This window comes from Hippichthys cyanospilos, chromosome 16 (assembly GCF_059441005.1).
Source record: "Hippichthys cyanospilos isolate Australia breed blue-spotted pipefish chromosome 16, RoL_Hcya_1.0, whole genome shotgun sequence".
In the NCBI taxonomy this organism is placed as follows: Eukaryota; Metazoa; Chordata; class Actinopteri; order Syngnathiformes; family Syngnathidae; genus Hippichthys; species Hippichthys cyanospilos.
This window is the reverse complement of record NC_142384.1, coordinates 10,910,422-10,933,069: the sequence shown is the minus strand read 5'-3', so window position 1 is coordinate 10,933,069 and position 22,648 is coordinate 10,910,422. Positions and strand designations below refer to the sequence as shown.

At 40.8% G+C, this 22,648-nt stretch overlaps 1 protein-coding gene across 6 annotated transcripts in view; it reads right to left on the bottom strand.

Annotated features, from left to right (window-relative positions):
* arhgap23a (Rho GTPase activating protein 23a) overlaps positions 1–22,648 on the bottom strand; it is a 53,688-nt gene that overhangs the window by 12,629 nt on the left and 18,411 nt on the right. For 3 of the 6 annotated variants that reach the window (XM_088436697.1, XM_088436698.1, XM_088436699.1), the window contains exons 1-7: positions 17,635–18,071; positions 10,491–10,700; positions 7,298–7,322; positions 6,878–6,970; positions 6,674–6,752; positions 6,360–6,414; positions 3,976–5,569 (exon numbers count right to left, since the gene is read on the bottom strand). In XM_088436697.1, coding sequence (XP_088292823.1) covers positions 3,976–5,569; positions 6,360–6,414; positions 6,674–6,752; positions 6,878–6,970; positions 7,298–7,322; positions 10,491–10,700; positions 17,635–17,859 — 2,281 coding nt within the window. In that variant the 5' untranslated portion in view covers positions 17,860–18,071. Of the gene's footprint in view, positions 1–3,975; positions 5,570–6,359; positions 6,415–6,673; positions 6,753–6,877; positions 6,971–7,297; positions 7,323–10,490; positions 10,701–17,634; positions 18,072–22,648 lie in introns of those variants that run through there. The other 3 variants (XM_088436703.1, XM_088436700.1, XM_088436702.1) reach the window with 2 other exon arrangements.

Genomic DNA, 22,648 nt, shown 5'->3' with positions numbered 1-22,648 from the left:
GACCTTTTTGACAAACAACTCCTTTCACACTGTCTGCTGAAGTCGATATTGATTGTCATCCAATAGCACAAATACTTAAGACTCCCACACCTATTTATTGATACAAGCCAGACATTTATGGTATGTGGAAACAACAGGGGGCAGCACAGCTCAACAGACTGAGAATGGCCATGTCGTTGGAGCGCAGCGTGACGCAGAAAACATTCCCAATCTGGGGATGAGGAACCTGGACTGTCTTTACAGTGCAGTCCAGAAATAGCAGAGTAGTGGCTTTAGGGAAGGCGGTCATTAAGCAGGCGGCCCTTGCGAGGATCTCGGAGGGAAAACGTACTCTCATAATCCACGTCTCCAAGCAAAGAAAGGTGATGCTGCACACTGGGAGTGTACAATTTGGGGATTTTCCCAGGGTAGGATTGAGATCAGGGTGGCATGCACTGTAGCCCTTAGAACAATAATTGTGTCGTTGATCCCTAAATGGCATCAGCATCTCAGTGAACAAGTTCTCCCTGTTGATATTGTGCCAGCTTTGTGAAAACAATAAACGCCTTGCGGTTTTAAAAGAGTCGATGTGAAACACTGACAGACACTACTCTTGGATTGACGTGCTCGAGAAATTCTAGGTACTCACCCTAATGGTTTCTGAAAAGAAAAAAAAAAAACAACCCTTGTTTTTCCCGTATATTCGAACCACATTTCCACTAGGCGGTGAAATTTGGGTTAACACGATGTGTGGTAGTTGTCTTTGATCTTCTTTTACCCTGGATTTGTTTTGCAACACTCATTCTGTATATTATAAAGTTTTGTGCGCTCCAATTTTAGCATCTGACATGGTGATTTCTGTTAAATAATCAACAAACTGATGATTTTGCAGCACTTCCACAAAATTTGGGGGGGTACTCTAACAAAATGATTTAAAAATTACAGTTATTTTAAACTTCAAAAATAGCTGAGCTATATTGGGTCCTCGGGTTATGAAACATTTCCATTGACTTAAAAGGGAAGTCAGCCTAAAAGCAGCTAACTCAACCTATTTTAAATCCATTCCACGGGGCGGCCATTTTCTCACACGCTGTGAACTGAAAACACCACAAACGCTCAATGGAAAATGAAATGATTATTTTGAATCATCTTTATCTTAACACCAAAATGTTTTCTTAATTTGGGGAAATGATAAGGCAAACAAAATCCTATTATAAGAATAGACTTACACGAGCATTTGTTAAAGCATTTACAGCAAGAGTTGTGGTAAATTACATATTAGAATTATGTTTACTTAAATCTACTGTAATGTAGTCATTGTTTGGTTAATAAAGTAATTAGAAAGATTTTGGGGGTTGTCTTTTGACACCTTTGCATGGATATAAATCTAAGAAAATTTTCTAATTTATGATTAATTTAAGAAAATGCATATGGGAAAAATCAAGCAAAACTGGTCTGAATTTTTAAACTAATGAGAAAATATACTTTTAACGTATATTAGGACCATTTGCTTAAATCTGTGCTCAAATGAGAAAAACATATATATTTTAAGCTACATTATGAAAAAATTGTAGTGAAGATTTTTAAAGGTTTTTACTGGCGGCATGGATTAGCGGTAGAGTGCTCATCTACCAAGCAAGAGGCTGTGGGTTGGATCCCCTGACAATTGAGCCCCTGTGGATGTGTCCTACAACACACTGAACCCCCAGTTTCTAAATGAGTAGTCACACAAATGCTTTGAGTAACCAAGAAAAATACTAAATGTGTGAGTCGAATTGAAATAAGAAATGTTTTCTTTAATTTTACCACACACTGGGAACTATTTGCAAATTGCTTGAATGAAACATTTCTGACTGGTTTTGCACTCAGATTGTTTTTAAAACCATTGGAAGAAAAGTTTAAATTGGCTTTTGTAGGCAAGAGAAAAAAATGTTAAACCATTGGCAGATTTTTTGGGCTGAAAACAAGAAAATCCTCCAAATTTTTGTCTAATTTTTTTTCTTTTCGGTTTGCAGTGTAGTTATAATGGCATATGAATACAGTATGTGGTCATGCACACTCAGCACTGTTTTTGTTTTAGATTTACAACCTGGAAATTGTTATTCCACAAATTTATACTAATTAAGACCTTACTGCTGCATTAGCAAAAGCTGGCGATAGAGATGTGTGTTTTAAGACCAAGTCTATGTTACGTTGCCGTAACAGGAACTGGTCCCCTGCCGTAAACAGGGGACCACCTGTAGACTACATTGTACATTTTGGTGGAACAAGCAAAACCTGGCCATGCAGGGGGGCAGTAAAAATGTCAGAAACGCCAATTATGACCCCCCACGATTCTCAGATCAAGACAACAAGTCCCCTGAAGGCCTCAACGTGTTGATGTAAAAGTGCTCGCATCAGTTGACGTGCCTCCTCCTGTTTGATTGTCTCGCAGGAAAGAATGAAACATTTGAATGTGAGATTTGTTCTGTCTGTCTCACTAGTGTTCACAAAAAGACGGGAATCTCAAAAGCGTGTCAATGGGGAATCGTTTCAGCTTACGGCCGTTAAACGTGCCGGGACCTGCCGCGTTTTAGCTGTCTGCATTCGTGTGGGCAAGAATGCGCTCAAGTATGTCGGCACAACGCGTCGTAGTCAACTTTTCATATTCCAAATCATTTTCTACATGTCTGGGGTCTTCTCCAGTGTTGGTTCACAAATCAGCTGATAGCACCGATTCTATTAGATTATGACCGAGTGTCCTGTGCCAGGGTACACTAGCAAGTCTGGACCCTGCGGGGTCTGAAAAGTCCTCAGCGAATCTGGCGCAAGTCTGGACGTGCCGGGGAAAAATTTGCCCCCCCCCCTACACACTTGCTGAACTATAGTCAGAAAAAAAAAACCTCAGGAATCAGCCTGCTTTCATTGCTATCATTCCTTTCATCCAAGGAAAAGCCCATGTTTACTACTCAAGGTGTACTCTAAAATTACAACCAAGTGGATCTGCCTGGTGGTGACATGGTAGTGAGAACAGAACTGTGCATTATAGAGGTCTCAAGATTCCTCAACAACTAACCGAATATCAAATCAATCGATAAATTTCAGCTTCTAAACAGCAAATATTAACTGATATCTGGAGTTCTTCATGAAAGAAGAATCACAGTAAAAAAAAATTGCTTTTACTTTGGAAAAAAGTTATTAGCACTTTTTGCTATTTTCTGAAATGTTATGGACCCAAGGAAAAACTAAATCATACTTACTAAAAGTCAAACTGATGAAATGCATTGAAACCAAAACATGTTTTTAAAAATTAAATTATTCGGTTGATCGACAAAATTAACTCCTATATGAAAGCAGACTAATTATTATATGGGGCGACATGGTTCAGATTTGATCAGACTTGACAATTGTGACCATATTGAAGTGTCCTTGAGCAAGACATTTAATGAGTAGCCAGTGTAATGAGATTTGAGTACCTTTAGTACATTATATATGTGAAAGTCAATATATGATTATTGCGATCAAGATTTTAGCCTATTTTCTGACATTAAGTACAAAACCAGGTATTGAATAAAAAACTGTTCATTTTTACGTTCTGCATAGCATTTGATAAAATATTTTTTAATAAATGGATAAAAATTAAAATGCGTTTTCTTTGATATGATTCATTGACAATATAATCGACAATCAATTATGAAAATAACGGTTAGTTGCAGCCCTTCAGAGTTTTGTGACTTGGGTGGTCCTTTAAAAGCTCCGCCTTTTATACCCTACCTTGAGAACGTAGATGAAGGTTTTTGGTACTGCAAGGCTGCTTCGTGCAGAGTGTACTATGAGGGACATAAATGACTCCAACTTTTTTCTGTTTTCTCACGTAATGTAAAGTCTATGTTTCATGACAAAACAACAAAAGTGACCAAATAGGCCATAAAAGGAAGTCTTTTTTTTTTTTTTTTTACCTAAAAGTTTAAAGAAGGAAAACGAAAAGGTTCTTTGAGATGAGTCCCACAAACTTACCAATGAAGGGGATGGACGCCAGCGAATCATCCTCCAGGTTGACGAGGTTGCCGTTTGGCTTAAATGGCACGGTGTCTCCGGAAGAGCTCGAGGTGGCCGCCGAGTCTGGGGGTTCCGGTGAGAACAAGGAAGGCTCCAGGCCGTCCATAGGTAGCGCGTAGTGGGGGTGCCGCATGCCGTGGGCGTTCCTGCGTCCGCTCGGGGGCTTCTGCCGCATTACCACCTCTTGGGTCTGCGCCGGTACCTCCGCCGACCCCCGCTCGTGGTTGGTGGGCCTGTACGCTCTCTCCTGAGATTCCGGCGAGGTGGAAGCCAGCGGGGTAGCGGCGGAGATGGCCGGCGCACTGTCCGGCGGGCTGGTTTTTGGAGTAGTGTTCCAGTTCAGGTGGGGGCCAGAGTATGAGGGGTCCCTGAAAGAGTGGGCCTGCTGCATAATACGGCCTGTCTTACGGTAGAAGGAGGGGCTGTAGCTGCGGTAGCCCACTGGCTGGTCGTCCATGCTTTGGCCTGGAGGAAGCCGCCTGTTCTTGGGGGGCGTCTGTTGAGGCTGCGGTGGGGAGTGGGTCTGCGCGGGGTGTTTGGAATGCGGCTGCGAGTGTCGGGGCATCTGCGTGGCTTGCGTCGTCGCATGGTGCGGCGGACCACCGTGCCTCTGGTGGACATCAGTTCTCGGAGGCGGCTTGGGAGGCTGGTTCCACCTCTCGCAGCGAGGCGAGACCAGCCCCCCAGTGGTTCGGTCCAACATCTCTAACGAGCGTCCGTGGCTATCAAACTGCACCAGCAGATTTTCCGAGCGAGTCCTGGTGTAGTTGGAGGCGGGAGGCCCCCTGTCCGGACCCCACTCCCCACCCCAGTAGGGCTCTCCGTGGGGCCCCGGTCCCGACTGCTGCGCTAAAAGCAGAGTGTCCTGGGAGGCGCTGTGCGGCCAGCCGCCGGCCCGCTGCGTATGCGGGTGTCTCCTGGACTCACTCAGACGGTCCTGGGAATAGCTTCGTTGCCGCGCCTGCATGTTGCGCCCGGAGCGCTCCGGCACTTGGTTGTGGTACCACTCCGAGAGGGCCTGCTGGCAGCGCTCGCTTCGGCGGTGACCGGGATGAGGCAGCGGTGGACTGATCCAGGCCGAGCCGCCGGATTTGCGAGGCTGGGCCTGTGTGGAGTTGGCGCCATGGTGGTGATTGGGGTAGTGGACCTGTAAGGGGCTGGATAAAGGTCCCCCTGACGAGGATGATGACGAATAGGAGCGCCCCCTGGTTTGACCTTGAGGCTGCTGCCCGGTCATTCCATACTGGATCTCCTCCGTGCGGTGAGCCGGACTGCTGTGCCCCACGCCACCCAGCTCCACAGAGCGTCCGTCTTGCCAACTAGGTGGGCTGCACACGGTGGAGCGGTTATCCAAGGGCGAGGAGGGACTGGGGGAACCGGGCCAGCGACTCCAATTATCTAGCTGGTTCTGGCCCACAGGGGCGGGCTGGGGAGCGCCGGCGGGTGACATGTTCTTGGCACGGGGGTAGCAGAGGGGTGGCGGTGGCGGCAGGTTCTCAGCTCCCCCTGAAAAAGGCTCGTTGCCTGTCAAGTAGGCATCTTGGGAGTACGCCTGGAAAAATAGCAAAGGCGGGTGAGATGGCTGCTGCACAGGTGCTGTTTTTACATGCCGTGAACAAGTTTGACAACAACATTATCAAAGACTAGAGTATGTGGTGGAGCAACGCTCAAAATGGCAACGGGCTCGAGATGTCTCCAGGGCTCCGAGCGAAATGTTTGCGAGGAAGCAACAACATAAAAAACTTAAATCTATTTCCACATGAGAGCTCTACTTACATTTTCCCCAACGGATCTTTTTTAAAGACGAAAATGTTCCTGGGTTGCCAAAATACGCTCCAAGTTGTCTCCAACACAATTACACGTTGTATATATGTGCCTTCACTTAAAGTTGTCTTATGTTGGAGATAGCCAATCTTCTCTACTCTTATTATTTCGACGCCGAATCCCTTGATCTTGTTTTTAGCTCTCTTTCAAAACTCTCTCTCTCTCTCTCTACATGAGTGTCACTCCACCCAGTGGGAGTGCATTGGGAGGTGCAGGAGGAGTGATGTCATGCCAGGAATGCAGCCGATGCAGACGGTAAAGAAGGAGATTTGACATGCAAATAGTTCAACTGTCAACTTTCAGTTGCTTAACACCAACGCTTGTGCGCATGTGTGTGTTGACGCACTCATAATGAACACGCCTGGTTCTTCAAGCACACGTTAGAAGCATTCTGTCAAAATTCAGATGGACAAAAAAAAGCCTATATGAAATATGCTAAAGACTGTTTTTTATTTTTTTAACCAGACAGTTCAGAAAGTTGTTCTTCGCAATATTATTTTAAATATACTCACACTTACCAATTGAAGCACATCTTCATCCTTTGGCATAATGGAAAGCTCAAGCACACTCTCACTGGTGGAAAAATATCAGCTGTTAGTAAAGCCAATATTTCATACAGGTTATTACACAGGGTGATTTGCATAGAAAAATTGACAAGATGGCGTGTGGCAGGCCTAATTGTACATGAAGATGCGCCTTGCTCTCTGCCCTGGTAGAACATCGCGCTCGAGGGTAACTTCTTTCATGAGTGATTAGCATACATCTCATCTGCGCGTGTAAGGCGGTCAACGCGGTTCAGTGACTCCAAACACGGCGTGACAGGAGTTCTCACCTGTTCTGAATGAGAGCGATCACCTGCGAGTAGGTCTTTCCCAGCACGCTCTCACCATTCACCTTCACCAGGCGATCGCCTGATGGACAGAAGATGTATGTGCATGACTCCATATTTACTATATGGTCACTTTAGAAACATTTACATACTACATGCCTGATTTACAAAGCTAATGGGGGCAGACTGAATGTTCTTCTCTCTTACCGGTACAAAGGCCGGCCTGGTGAGCAGGACCTTTCTCCCGCACGTTCTTCACAAAGATGGTGTCCATCGGCTCAAGGCGTCCTTTCTGGTACCCTGCATGACAAAAAGATAAAGAAATTTAAATAAAAAATAAACCTGAAACACACATTAACTTTAGCTGTGCATTATTATTATTGACTTGCACTTCTAGAATATTTGCTGTAGAGGGCGCAGGGACGCTGCAGAGCGGAAGTAACGACTGTATGACGTCATATAGGATTGCTGGGTTAAGAAAGAAATCCTGCACAGTAACTTTTTACCATTTTTAAGACTTATATTTGAAAAATACAGTTAATAATATACATTCCAAAGATAATTTAGCCTGTATCTCTATGTGTTTTTTAAATGTTTGTTGAAAAGGGGGAAAAAAAGACAGCTCACCCTTCCCGTTGCCATTCTCTTCATCCTGCAAATAGAAGCGTATACATTTAGAGAAAAACAATGGCCTAAGGAACGTGTGATTTTTTTCAATGCATTATATAGTGAGAAAAAAAAACAACAACATGAAGTACAGAGCAGTCAGAGTTTAGAAGAAGATCCAATTGAACAGTCAGTCCCATTCAAAGAAAACCAAAGCATGACAATATTTATGGATATATGATTTTTTTTTATTAAAAAAAAATCATGCTGTCATTGTGGGGTATTAGGTGTGAAATATTCAGGGTAAACTTTCATTTTGGAATAACACTAAAACAACAATGGTTTAATTCTTGTTTTTCTTTTAAACAGATCCAACAAACTTTTAACATGGCTTTACAATGATGCAATACACACACACACACACACGAACACACACACAAGCGCCTGTGCAAGCTGAGTGGACAGTTTATGGAGAGTGTAAGTGTGGGCTGACTGCAGCCTGGGCTTTAGGCCTCGCTGAGTGGGCTCATTCCTGACTGGCTGCACACAATGCTGCGGGCAGCGGCTTTAAAGGCACAGAAAGGCAGACTGGACTGGAGACCAGAGACTATAGAACCTAGACCACTGGTGACCACAGTCAGGGATTAGATAAGGTTTGATCAGCCTTCACTCAATATTTGAAACCATATAACCTTTTATGAAAACCCAATACAAAGTTTGCAAACTCTGAGAAACTATCTCCCGGGTTTGAAACCCGAAATTGAAATGTTTGAACCCAGGAATGAATGCCTAACCTATGCTGGAAAACCTTACTTATTCTAAAGTTTAATCTTTGCTTGAAACCCTGCAGGGTTGAAGACGTAACCCCTCATCATGTAATGCTTTTTTTTTTTTGAAAACATAATTTTAATTTGAAGCTTAATTTTAAACCCTAACATTTTGCTTGTGTCCCTAATTTGAATGTCTAACCCAGTCTTGAAACCATACTTTGAAACTGTAACCTTGTTGTGAGCCCTAATTTCAAACTACAACCCTGACTGGAAACTCTGATTCAAATCCTTACGTTTTGCTTGAAACCCAAACCTACAATTGAATCCCATGCTTGAAACCGTAATTTGAAACCTAGAAACAATCTTAAAATCCCTAAATTGAATCACTAAACTTTGCTTCAAACCTTACTTTAATTTCCTGATCCAGGCTTGAAGCCATATTTTGAAACCCAAACCCTGATTTGGAGTCCTAATTTGAAACCATAATCTTGATTTGAAATCCCACTTTTGCACTATTTAAAAAAAAAAATTAAAAACGGTTGGCTTGAAAATAACCCAATTATGGGTCAAAAAAAGGGGATGACCCAATATTTGGGTCAATTTTATCCAACTTTCTGGGTTGTTGTGTAAACACAACCCCAAAAACAGGTCAGTTTGTGCAAGACAACCTAATTGGCTGTTTAAATTGGCTTAGTTTACGTAAAACAAGAAAGTTGGGTCCAATTGGCCCCTTTTTGACCCACAATTGGGGTAATTGTAACCGAACTGTTTGTGAATGTAAATTTTAATCCAGGATCAATATCCTAAATCATACTTGAAACTTTATTTTGAAAGCCTATCATTGAGGCAAAAAACTCATTTTAAACCTTAATCTTGACTTGAAACCCTAGTTTCCCTAGTAATACAATTTCACTCTCTAAAAGGGAGCCTCGAATTGAAAGTTCACTGCTATTTTTTTGTATTAAAAAAAAAAGATGCTCAAGGGTTCCGAACCAAATGTGAAGGTGTTAAATTCACTTTGTGTGGTTTGTAGAGTTTACTCTTCAGAACAACCAGGTCCCTCTTGCACATTTATTTTTGTAGCACACATGGTCTCCATTATGTTCCAGCCGGACTTTTTTATTTTTTTAAGTTTCGCCTGCCTTGTTCTGACTCGGCGCAAGATAAAGCTAATTGTCGCTCAGGGTCAACCGGGTTGAGTTGGAGCTCAATGAAACAAAAGCTGATATGAGCAAAGCTCATCATTACCACGGCAAGGACAAGACTTTTTTCCTTTTTTTTCCCCCAGAGCGCTAATGCGCCCATGTGTTGGTAGCTACGGTTGAGGTGTGTGGGCAAACGTCTCCAGATGTTGAACTATGAGACTTACGCAGGCTGTTGAAAACAAGCCGCCTATTATTATACTTTCACCGACCCGGCAGCTGCCTGCTGAATGCGAGTCCTTGTGCTGGTTGCGGTGGAGCTCGCGGGCGGGCAGTACCAGGCTACACTGAGACAATAGAGCCCACTCCTCCTCTTCTGTCACATGCTGAATTTCTTTTTTTTTTTTTTTTTGCTGGATTTGAACAATGTCAGCGACAGAAACAAAGCAGAGATGATATTTAAGGTTTCAAATTATGGATTTTAAGATGGGCTCAAGTTACAGTTTCAAATTCTGATTTGGAGTCTGAGGGAAAGTTTGAAATTCAAAACGAGGGTGAAGGGTTCATTGTTCTGACTTGAAGCATAAGTTGCGTTTTAATCCGGGAGTATGGTTTAATTAGGGTTTAAGCAGGGCTTAAAGGTTTAAATTAGAGCTTTGAGACATTGTTAGGGTTTCAAATAAGATTTGCAGCCTTGGTTATGAAAATTGAAATCCAACCTCTTTCTTTTAATCACAGATTCAAGTAGCAAGTCGTTAGTAATTTGAATTTGGGTTTTAAGTAAGGTTTGAAGTTTCAAGAATGGTTCAAATGGGTAGGGATTTCAAATTAGGGCTTCAAATCAGAGTTAGGTTTTAAATCCACGTTATAAATAAGGATTAGGGTTTCAAGGTCAGTTAGGGATTGGTTTTCAAATTGGGGTTTCAAGACAGAGTTCAAAATCAGGTGTTCAAAAAGGGTTAGTAGGGTTTCAAACCTGGTTACCTGATTTCAATCATGGGTTAGGTATTCTGATAAGGATTAGGGTTTCAAATTAAAGTTTCAAGTAAGGGTTAACCTTTAAATTGTTAGGCTCCAAGTAATGAGTCTGAATTCAATGGCTTCAACCCTGAGTGAAGTTATTAAACTTCAGGTTTGTAATTAGGGTTTTATGAGATTTAAACCTGAATTAGGGTTTTAAAGACAGGTTGTGTTTCAATTTCACTGGAATCTGACATTTCTGGATGTGATTTGCTGGGACTATTAAAAATGCCTCCCATGTTTCTTGCTTTACTTCAGCGCCCTGAGACGATTGCGCTTCACCTTGAGGTTGGTGTGCAGCGTGGACTCCGGTGGGTAAACGATGAAATGACGCAGGGTGAAGCCGAAGCCCTGCGAGTTCTTGCGGAGTACCAGCGTGCGGGGGCCCTTCCACGCCACGCTGACGCCCTCTCTACCCGGCCGGGACGCCATCGGCGGCCGGGGGTTGTTGTCGGCGGCGGGCGATGAGAGACCATCCCTCCGCCCTTTCGCCTGCAGACAAACAAAAGAGATGGGGTGCAATCAATGAGGGCTGAAGTCCTGTAATCAACAACCATGCCAGGAATGATCCTAGCTCAAATGCCTGACCTTGGAATTTTCCCGCACAGATTCCCACCCTCTCTCTAAATATGTCATTCAAAAAAGACCGAGTAAATAAAATGGCCGAGCTGACAGGCACACGTGAGAATTCTCACTCCAGTGTTGCCCTGAAGACCCACATCTGTCAATCACACCCCATCACCTGACCAAACAAGCGAGAGAGGGGAAAAAAAAACAGATCAAGTGTAAAGTTCTAATGGCTCTTTTTTTGCAAGCAGACCTTCAAAGCAACAACTATTAACCGGAATGAATGTTTCAACGTTTTCATGGTGGATGTGCATTACGTATGCACAAAAGTAATATACTTGTGAATATTTTTACATTTTCAGAGCAAACATAGATAGGATTTACCAAAGTTATGTTGTGTGACCAAAAGTTAGCATATTAGCTATATGTCTCACCTTATAGAAGCTTTTGCATTTGTCATCTATTATCGATACAAGTACAGCAACTTAAAAAAAAAAAGGCAAGTAAACAAATGAAACGCCAGTTCAACTAACAGCGCTAATTGCTAACTTCTTAAAAAGTAGTGCATTGATAAATTCTGGAATATTTGGTTTCTGGAGCAGCAAAGTAGACATTTGCCATTTGGTAAGGGGGAAAAAAATGGGTAATAATATGAGAAAAATGTTACACTCAGCTAAGTTAGCATTAGCAAAATTTCTCACCAACTAGTTTGCTAGCTTCCCTTGCTAGCTTTTTTATGGTAAACTGACATCCACAAATGTCTGCGTTTGGTCGAAACTTTACTTCATGACAAACATTGGTACACATGACTAACACAAAGCAGACTGCAAAAACTACACACAAGCGCTGAACCAGGTGGGCGCACCGCAACAGGAAGTGGCATGCCGGAGGCAGGAAGTGGTCTCGCTTTACAGGGCAGGACAACCAGACACGCCTAAAAATAGCCACTTCCACTTATTTGCTCCTTTACCTCCTTCTAACTTTTCCAACCGTTTTTTTTTTCTTTTGCTTCCGTTTTTTTTAATGGTTTTGAAATTGAAGATCACCTGTTGTATTAAAAATAATTAATTCATGGATTCATTGTTTTTCCCCATAATCCAATTCATCACATTGATTTTGTAAAATCTAATGCAATTAATAGATTTAACTTTACAAAAGAATTACGGATCGAAAATTGTATGGAATTTCAAATCATGTCATACTGTCATTTGAATGTATTTGAGGATGACGTGTCAATCTGAAAAATAATCAAAGCCTTCAATTTGGTAGTTATATCAAATTCAAGTATTTAATTTATTTAGTAAATATGCATTTAATGCATTTGTGCATCTGTTAAGAATTGCGACCCTCATTTGGAAATACTCTTGAAGGATCCGCAGACACCCTGGTGATGTTATTGTACCTGTATGCACTTTTTTTGTGATACTTATCTAGTTTAAAAAAATCAAACCCCTGGATTGATCCCAACAAAGATGACATAATCAGATTGTAAATGTTTGTAGTTGCAGAATATGACAGTGCCCGTATGTATGTGCAATACAGTCTTAGGTCAGGCATGGCAAAGTAAGCATCTATTTTCCTTGTTCTTGCATGTCAGAGATACCAAAAGTGACAAGGTGGTAAAGAAAATACATTTTGAGAAGATAAAATCTGGTAGTTTTGTGCTTTTTTTTGTGTGTGTGTGTTTTTTTATGGTGCATGTTTTGTGAAACTACACTGTGTGTATGTTTTATAAAAATATGAGAAATCTATGGCAGATTACTTTTATAGTAAAAAACACTAGCACTTATGCCAAATTTTGCAGCTTTCATGTAAACATTCAAAATTATATTATATAATTCAAATAATATTATTTTAATAGAAAAAAAACACTTTTGTAAACAAAAATGAAAAATAAAAAGATATACCGGTACTTGTACGGTTTTTGTAGCAAATTCCGTTGTTTACTTGGCAAAAAAATGCCTTAAACGAGCATTTCTGTGAGATTACAAAACAATTATAGCAAAATCTTGCTGTCTGGGAAGAATCTCTCTTTTGGCAAAATGTTTCATGGCAAAAAATTGCATTTCTGTTGCACAATGTGTGATTGAACAAAACATTTTATGGAAAAACGGCTTTCAATATCAATGTTCAGTGTTTAGTAGTAAAACATGGGATTTCACAGCACCTGTTGACAGGACAATCTGTGACAAAATGTAGCGTTTCAATGATGAAATCTGTCATTATTGTGGAAAAGTATGGGCAAAAACTAGGATCATGGCAGCAAACTATGTAGTATGAAAAGGCCTTAACCTGTTTTGATCAGTTTACCAAGTATTCTTGTTCATTCCACATTAGCAACACCACTACAGCGTAAAGATGCTTGAGAAAGAGGCGCAGAGGGGGGTTGTCAAACTAACGTAAAGATAAAAAGAAGACCAGAAAAGGAAGTGAAGGAGGGCAAAATTCCTCAGAGGGAGCGGTTTGGCCGGGGACAAGTCGGAACACACGCTAAAGTTCAGACAGTGAGTGAATAAGAGGATAAGAGGATGAAGAGAGGAAGAAAAAGAGGAGGAGGAGTATCGGGTCTCGGCAAAAGGAACAAGCTCCGGCACGCCAATTTTCGACCGCATGGCCCCGCCCCGCGCTGGGAAAACCGAAACCTGTGATTACCCCAAACACAGCACAGGCCCGAAGGGTCGGAGCGAGCGGCACCGGAGCATTGTCGATAAGATGAGCATCTTTTGCAAACAGTCATGTGAGTGAGGAGAAAGCTAGAAGCAGCCAAACGCACTCAAGGTTTATCACTTATTATTCTCAAAGCACAATACTATTTCAGTTAAGTGAAAAAAAAAAAAAAAAAAATATATATATATATATATATATATATATATATATATATATATATATATATATATATTAATGCAATTAATACTAGATAATGACATGAAAAATACATATCTTGCACTATACATTGCGTTATTACAGCAACATAATTTGCCACACAGAAAGACTATAATCGTACGATACCGTGCCACAAAACATATTTCCCAATGAATACTATCGTACATATTTTGTCCTTGTCCTCGTTAGGAGGAAGTTCTTTTTCACAAGATGCTGATTACGGGAAGAAGGCTCAACCTGCAGAGGAAACCATTAGAAAGGAAAAAAAAATGTCAAGTTGGCATCATCAGCGATGGCACATGATGCCCTCTGTCCTAACTTCCAGTGTTTCCCCTCCTATGAACATTCCTTGAAAACTCCATGATAAACATTTTGCTGTGAAATTGTTAAATCCGACAAAAAAATATTCAAAACTCAAGATTCCAACCTGAAAACAGTTTACTGGGCCAAGAGGTTTGCATGCACATTCTTATTCAATAACATGAGGAGTTTGCCATGAAGGTTATAATTTTGTTACAAAAATGCTACCTGGATCACTAAAGATTGTTTTTTTTTTGCCATAAAACCACAAACTTTATGACAAACCTTGCAATTAAAACCACCATTTTGTTTTGACAAAAACAATTACATTTTTCCTAATGAATACCTAATGAAGACAAATATAACAAACATTTAAATACTGTTGTACTTTGAATCATACATTTAATTCATTGCAAGACTATGGTTGTAACTCAATTTATTCATGTGCAATAAATAAATTTTCCTTGTTGAAATGAACTGACACACCATTAATCTGTTCCATCCCGCCCACCCCAAAAGCATTCCTTGTTGCACATTTTTAAAGAAAAATCACAATTAAAAGAAAAAAAAACAATAAAGTTCGGAATTTTGTCGTTGATGTGGTGTGTTGTTTGCCTTGAAGGGGCGTGGCCTAGTTGGTGACATCAGTGACTGCTGGAGTTGGCCAGAAAGTTCGAGTGTTCTCAAAGCTAAAATTGACTTGCTTGGAACTAAAATTTTGCATCACAACACAAACCTAAATATACATATAAATTATAAATAAACACAACTAAACAAAAACGTACAGTAGGTATGCAAGAAAATCCAATCGTCATTTACTTAAATGGCAAAGACATTTTGACCACGGAACAGAGTCAATCCATTTTTATTGCTTCCAGTGAGCAAAATGGGAAAGTTGTAATAAAGAGCCGTCAAAGCAAAGCCCATTGGCGAGGCTGCAACAATACTGCTTTTTTTTAAAGAGCTGAGAGCTGCAACCTGTTTGAAAAGTGGAGCTTTACGCGCACGCCGACACAAATGCTGACGAGCCTTTAATCCCGACGGCCACCGTGTGTCTGCCGACCACCCGTTCGCCCTCCCCAAATCCGCCGCCCGGTCAAGAGAGAAGAGGCTATGAGGAACGAGGGAAAAGAAAAAAAGGCGGGTAATTCCTCAACTGGCAGGTTCAAATGTGTGTAACTGACATGAGGTTTTATTAGGATGTGTTAATATGAATGTCAGTTGGACTGGATGCTAAGTCAGTTGAACCGGTTTTTCCAACGTGGAAGCCCTATAGGGCTAAAGTTCTGCGAGCAGAAACTGGCTTCTCAGCTCCTGATGACCATTCCAGAGAAATACTTTCCCACATTCCAATTTGTAGCGCAGCATTGCTTTGATGGTGCCATTCAAATGGCATTTCATCCCTTGTGAAGATAAGCGGACTAGGAGAACGAATGGATGATTTTTTTTTTCATTTCTGTGATACACTTTGAACCTGTATATGGTTAAAACTATGTCCGAATGCAAAACATGCATCCTTTACGTTAAAAGCACAGAGATTGGATATTATGTCGCAGAAATAGGCACAAATTTGTGTTAGCGTTCTCATTCAAGAGCGTTACAAAGTGCCCTATTGAATGGTTGTCTTTAGCGCCACAAAACATCAATAATTTTTACAATAGTTTGCCGAAAAAATTATAAATGTAATGAAAGCTACACTTTTTTTTTAACAATACATATTGCAAAACCTTTAATCACCAGATTATTTTTCACTAACCAATTGTTTATCAGCTATTGCTTGGTGATAAAAACAACAATTAAACGATCACACAAATGGGATCAAAGTTCTCACCAAACTTTTAGAAGCGTATTAAGGTAATGGTTTGGTTTTTGTTTTATCAAGTAAAATATCTTATTTTGATTAAACACATAAGATAATCAGTTTGTTTTCATGAAGTGCTATACAAATGAATGAGAAATTGGAAACTGAAATGTGAGAATTTGGATCATTTTAGCGAAAGAAAATAGCTCTAAATGATTATTAAAATAGTTGCTGATTCATTTAATAATCTTTGCTGAGACTTAACGTTTGTATCATTAATAAATCTTGTAGACTTCAAAGACAAATCCAGCACTATTTTTCCAATGACAAACTAAAAGGTACTATTGATTTATTTTTGGTGATTTACCACATTGTTTTCTAACAATCCCCTTACCCAATTTGCACTACAAATATTACGTGTACGTGAATGTTTGCTGAACGTGTTTCTCTTTTCTAATTACGGCTGTGGAATGACGACTTTCAAGGTGACACTTTTAACAAGGTGTCAGAGGTATGTGACCTAGAACCAAAGCAACCAGACCTCCGCTGCCCTCGTCCAACACGCTCACCATTTAAGGTGTGCGAAAAAGCACCGACGGAAGTGTGAAAAATGAAGGTTCCGCGAAGTTGAGCGTGTGAGCTTTTCAAGTGTGTTTGTGGGAATTGCTCTCCGTTGGTGAGGTCATAGGACACTGATGGCCAGCCTTCCTTGGTTTTAGGTCCCGCTTGCTGTACATACACAGCTGGGACAAATATGTCCTTGGGAATGTGCAGTCAACTCCGAAAGCCAAATGTTTACTGGACAAACTCATCTCAATTACTATCTCAATGTAAACTAATTACTTTTGAAATGAACGATGGCATTTCAATGACCTGAATGTCAAAAAATCTGAATGTCATGCAGAATACATTTTACAAAAAAGTGCTTTTTTTTAACTTTATAAAACCACAATTTTGGCCAGACAATATCACCTTTTTACATTGACACGAAATGCTATTTATTAACGCGACAAGAGAAATGCAGAAATCCTTCCAAGCAAACACATCCAAAGACAAAAATTTTGAAAAAGTATTGCTCTGAAACTCCAGTCCTCTACGGCCGGTATACTGAATGTTTGCCAGGTTTCTCGCCCAAAAACATTTGACTAAGATGAGGTAGAAATCAATGCTAATCATTCGAACCAGGTGTGTTTGAGAGAGAAGCACTGAAGACATGAAGGATACCGCCTCTTGTGGACTGGAGTTTGAGACCTAGTTTAAAAGAATTGTCATAAAAATGCTTTTCTTCTCCTAAAAACTCAATTGCCATCAAATATTAATTTTGCCACGGAGCCTGAACATTTTTACAACAAAAATGCTGTCTTCCAATTGAAATTACAACTGCAGAATGACATTTGGATGACAAGCTTTTGCCATGAACGATAAAGTCTGCGATGAAATACAAAATTTTACCAGAGTACATAGTTTCAGCAACAATACTACTTGTCGTTTGAACTACATGTATCTAAATTTGATATATTTTGTCATATCAGGCATATTTTGCCACAAACACAGATAATGCCATATAAATGGCACACCGACACAAAAATAGTTTTTGATGCAAAATTTGCTGCAAAAACTGTATTTCTTGCAAAGAAAATGACATAGTACTAAAATGCAATTTTTGCCACATTAATGTTTTTTTCTGACAAAGACTAAATAGTGTGCTCTGAAACGTTATACCACTAAAACTCGCAATCTAGACACTTGGCCATGAAAATTACATAAGCATTGTAATTATTGCCTTGAAATCTACAATCTGCGCTCCAGTCAAGAATGTTCCGACCAATCACGTGACATCCCACCAGCCTTATCCCACAAGTGCCCTCGCCTTACCCTGAGCTGGTGGGCGATGCTGCGGCGCCCAGCGGGCATGACCGGCGGCGGCGACCCGGTAACGCGGCGCAGCACCGCAACCCAGATGCAGCGAGGTTCGGGTGAGCTGCAGTCAACTCCCACCGGGTTCTGGAAGCTCCAATCGGGCTCGGCCGGCGCGGGGCACGGGAGCATAGCGGCGGGCATGGGGACGGGGCTCACTTGCGCATTGCTAACAGAGCGCATGGGACACGATCTCAGCCGAGCATCCAGGACTTCAGAGGACTTCCCTTCTCCATCTCGGCAAACCTTATTCCCGCACGGTAGCTCCGGAGCGAGTCTCTGGAGAGAGAGTGACAGCGTGGCTGTCCCGCTGGTCTTGTGCGTACAAAGCCAGTGCGTCCACCCCCAGAACACACACCCGGCTTGTCTCCTCCTTCTTCACTGTGTATGGCTAAAAGCTGACAAATCCTCTCATCACCAGAAGTCAACTTCCACCGGGCAGGAACAACTCATGTAATCCCCAAAAACATCACGCAGGACAGATGCCGTGGCGGCACGTGTGCTGTGTGCGTGTGTGTGGAAGTGGGTGGGTTCACCAAAGAGGCACAAAGTGGTAGCCCATGGAAGAGGAAAACGTCGGGATGTCAACGTGACCTCCAAGGCAACGGTCAAAAGATTGCAGGCATTTATCATTACATTCAATGAGGAAGCATCTACAAACCTTTGACACTGAGTTCTTCCACAAAAAATACAGTAAATTTCAGACTATAAACCGCTACTTTTTTGATGCTTTGAAACCTGCTGCCTATAAACCAGTGTGGCTTATCGGCAGTTTTTCACTTGTCACCAGGGAGCAATCTCCAGAAACCTTGTTAAAATCTCAAGAGCCTCATGAAGTGCCATCACCTACCCCCATTCGAGAATCTTAAAATATCAGTCAATTAGCTATTATTTTTTTCTGCTGAATATTGGAATAAATGTCTGTCTTTACACCATATTCTTTCAACAACAAAAAAAAAAAATCAAGAAAATATTCTGACAACAAGTGTTGCCAGGAAAGCAAAATTTGTATTTGACTTTTGACTGGTACTATATTCTGTCACAAATGTCTAGAATATACCAAATGTATCAAATTTTATACTGTAATATACTAGAATAGCCAGGAAAACCACATATTGTATTTTCCAAACTGTAAGCAACATTAGTACATAAAGCGCAGCAGCAAAAATGGAGCAAAATTTTGTCACGGATAATCCATTATATGTATATATGTAATCATATATTTTAAAAGATCTTTTTGAGCACTGCCATTGATTCACATATTTTCAGTTTTATTTCATAGTTGTTCCATAAATTGACACACATACACACATTTGCTTGACCGGTGGATTGTCTTCAGGTGGCTATCTTTAAAAAAAAAAAGTCAGAAAAGCCAGACTGGACTTTCAGATGCAAGGCTCAAATTATGAGGAAAAAGTCATGGCTTATAGTCCGAAAAATACAGTATTTGCCACAAAATGGAAAAACCTTCGATATACATTAAGATCCACATGCATGGTGTGCTGCTGTATTCTTCTTCCACATTAAAATTATTCAGGCAAAAGTGAAAGCAAACTACGATGGAATGCCGCGACAAGATCCTTATATTTAGCCACAAAAATGTGAAATCTACATAGGTTGTCATAAAATGCTATTTTTTCCCCCACACAAAACATTTTCTCCAGAAAAATGACAAGTCCAAACATTTACAGACACCATCTTAGTCAAAAGCATGAGGATGTGTCTACTTTTGACTGTGAATGTAAACTACAAGAGAAACACAAACCACTTTCCGCACAATCCACTTCACTGAGATGAAATTTACCACTTTAACACACCTCTGTTCCAACTCCCTACATTAAACAGACAAACTTCACAGCAAACCGTCAGTTATCCACATTCTCCCGTTGAGACATGAACAAGCAGCGTATTGTTTACTAGTTCTATATTTTTCAAAAGATTTGGTGTTCGGTTGTCGCACGATATGTGTAAAGAAATTGCCATTTTCTTCGATTCCATCTCCGGCACTACCTCAGAAATCGTGTTTATCCGTCCGCTTGATTTTACACGGAACACGTGACGAGGAAAGGGTTGAGAATAAAACAAAACAATCTAAAACATGCTGTCCCTTTGGGGGCCACAATTGCTGCCACACAAACACACATCAAGAAATATACTTAGCTACTATATGTAATTAAGCTCTGTCATAACAGCAGCACGACTGTGAGGTTTGGATTGCGCAAGTGCAGAACCGCCCATGCAAAAAGAGATGCGAATTGCCAACATAGAGTGGGAGGCGCTGTATGGGCAGCAGCACGTGTGTTGCTCAAACAGATGAGTTTGATGATAGTGTTTAATCTCACATTATCACTGCTGGGCCAACAGATTGACAAAGACCCCTCGCCTAACATTTTTGATTTTATGCTCACAGCAAATGAGCATCAAGACTCAACGAGTGTGTGTTTGCTTTCCATGTGCCACCACACTGACAAACAAACGTGTGTGTGACTGCGCGCATGCGTGTAATATGTGGAAGGCATTGACAAAATGTTATTGCAGTGATGTGGAAAAAAATGATTAAATGATGATGTAAAGAAGAAAGCAACATACAAGAAGAAAAAATGAAAACCAGGGCTGGGCAATAAATTGAATTCACTCAATTAATTCATCTTTTTTTTTTTAAATTGAAAATTAGCAAATGTGAAATAGCTAACGACCTAATTGTGGCATTCAAGCAAGTTATGCACAAGCTATGAATAGCTCATTTTTGCACAAACTATGAATACATGTTAAATCTGTGAACACACTCTTTAAAAACTAAACTACTTTTTAAATAAATCAAATCTTCTTTCCAGAAATGTTTATTGGGTCTATCAGACAGAGTAAAGTCAAATCTTTGATTTTTGGGCCAGATTCTGGGCTCTCATGTAAACTAACAGATAAATTAATTAAATAAATAGATAAATAAATATGAAACAAATCATGCCAAACTAATGCCAAGAAATAACTCAAAATGAATAAAAAATACAAATATTATCCATTTGACAATTTGTTTTCAAACAATTTCAATTTGATTTCAAATTGATTTAAGGACTTATATTTTTCTGTCATTGAATGAATTGTAGTTATATATACAGTGGTACCTCGGTCCTCGAACGCCTCTATAATCGACCAAATCGGTGCTCAACCAAAAAAATCAAGTAGGTAATGCATCGGACCTCGATCAGATTTTCGGTTCTTGACTAGCCGAGCCTAGCCGAGCCGAGCCGAGCCGAGCCGACCCGAACGCGCTCCTCGGCCCTTCTCGGCCAGCGGGTAAGCGCCAGTTCAACTCAGACCACCAGCGGAGTAAGACGTTTGTTCGAGTATTTCTTCCCGGATTTAAACTTTTTCGTGTTGCTCTAGCCCTTAATAATGGGTCCAAAGAAAGACAGTGATAAGGGGAAGGCAAAGAGGAAAACAATGAGGACCACTATTGAACCGAAGAAGGAAATTATAGCAAAATATGAACGCGGTGTACCTCGCGTCGCAGTTAGCTAGCGTCATCATGGAAGGAGTAACTCCCTCCCGTCCTCTCCACATCCATTCCTGTATGCCAGCAACCACTCTCCAAAACGTAAGTAAATTATACAAAATGGTTTATAATGCTTTATTTATCTTTATCTTTATCATGTACTGCTTGTGCACATTTACTTGTGCACACATACTTTCCATTATTTCTTATGGGAAAATTGCTTTCGGTGTTCGAACAAATCGGTGCTCGACCACCACCTCAGAACGGATTATGGTCGAGTACCGAGGTACCACTGTATATATATATTATATATATATATATATATATATATATATATATATATATAAAGACAATTGATATGTATCAGGTCAAAAATGCGTGTTAAATCAAGACAAAAAAAGAAGAAAAGAAGAAAAAAAATGGGATTTACAATGGGAGTTCTGTTATTTTTCTTTGTTAAAATACTTGCAGTAGTAGAATCACATGCTGCGGTGCTGCTAAAACGGTCCAAACAATAACAAGAGCTGCTTTACAGTGCAGGTCGAGGGGGGAAAAAAAAAAAAAAAAAAAGAAGTGTTCTCCTCGTCTCCTCGTCTAGACAGACATTACTGATAATCTATTCACAAACCGACCAAGCAAGGATCTCGGGTTTAAAGTGGACACAGCTGTTTTAAGTAGGTTAATTTTAACTGTAATCTCTACTAACCCCTCACTCCCTACCCCACAACATAACAACATACAGAGAACCCACTGGTCCAGCTGGCTGCGTATGCATGGTGCTGTCCACATCAAGTGGCCACTAGAGGGAAGCCACTACCGAGACACATGACTTTCGAGACTGCCCATTTACGTACCGAGGACAGCCACACAGGTCACAGCTGCTGGAAATGACCTCAAACGCTCACACACCAAAGCAGTCCGGGCGTGCGTTTGGGGGTGCCACAGCTGAGGGGAGCTGGGTGGTCTGCCAGTGGATACCCTTAAAGTCCTAAAGCAACATAAAGATGCAAAAAAAATGCAGCACTCTCTCCCTCGCACAATTTGGATTAACGCGCCCCACCTGACCATGCGCATCACACGTTATGGATGCATTTTAATGTGCACGCCTGTGTATGTGAAATCCAAGCACATGTTGGCAGTCCATGTGTCTCAGGCGCAAACAATTAGTCAAAGTTCTTCCTTTCACACCCGTGCTCTGAAAGCAGGACAAGAACAACCAAACATCATCGAAAAAAAAACACAATTTTACTTTGCCAGTCGTTAAGATGAAAAAAGGCTGCTTATGATGAGAATATTTGAAAGGAAATAGCATGTACACTCACACTGAGTTGTTCTGCTCAAGATAAACTAAGATAAGCTTCAAGTTCAAGTACAAAAATGGATTATGGCAAATTTAATGCCAAAAAAGTAGAACCAATTAGACAAAAACAGACCTCATTGAAGAAAAATTCACATCTTTACCTTGCCACGTATTGTGAT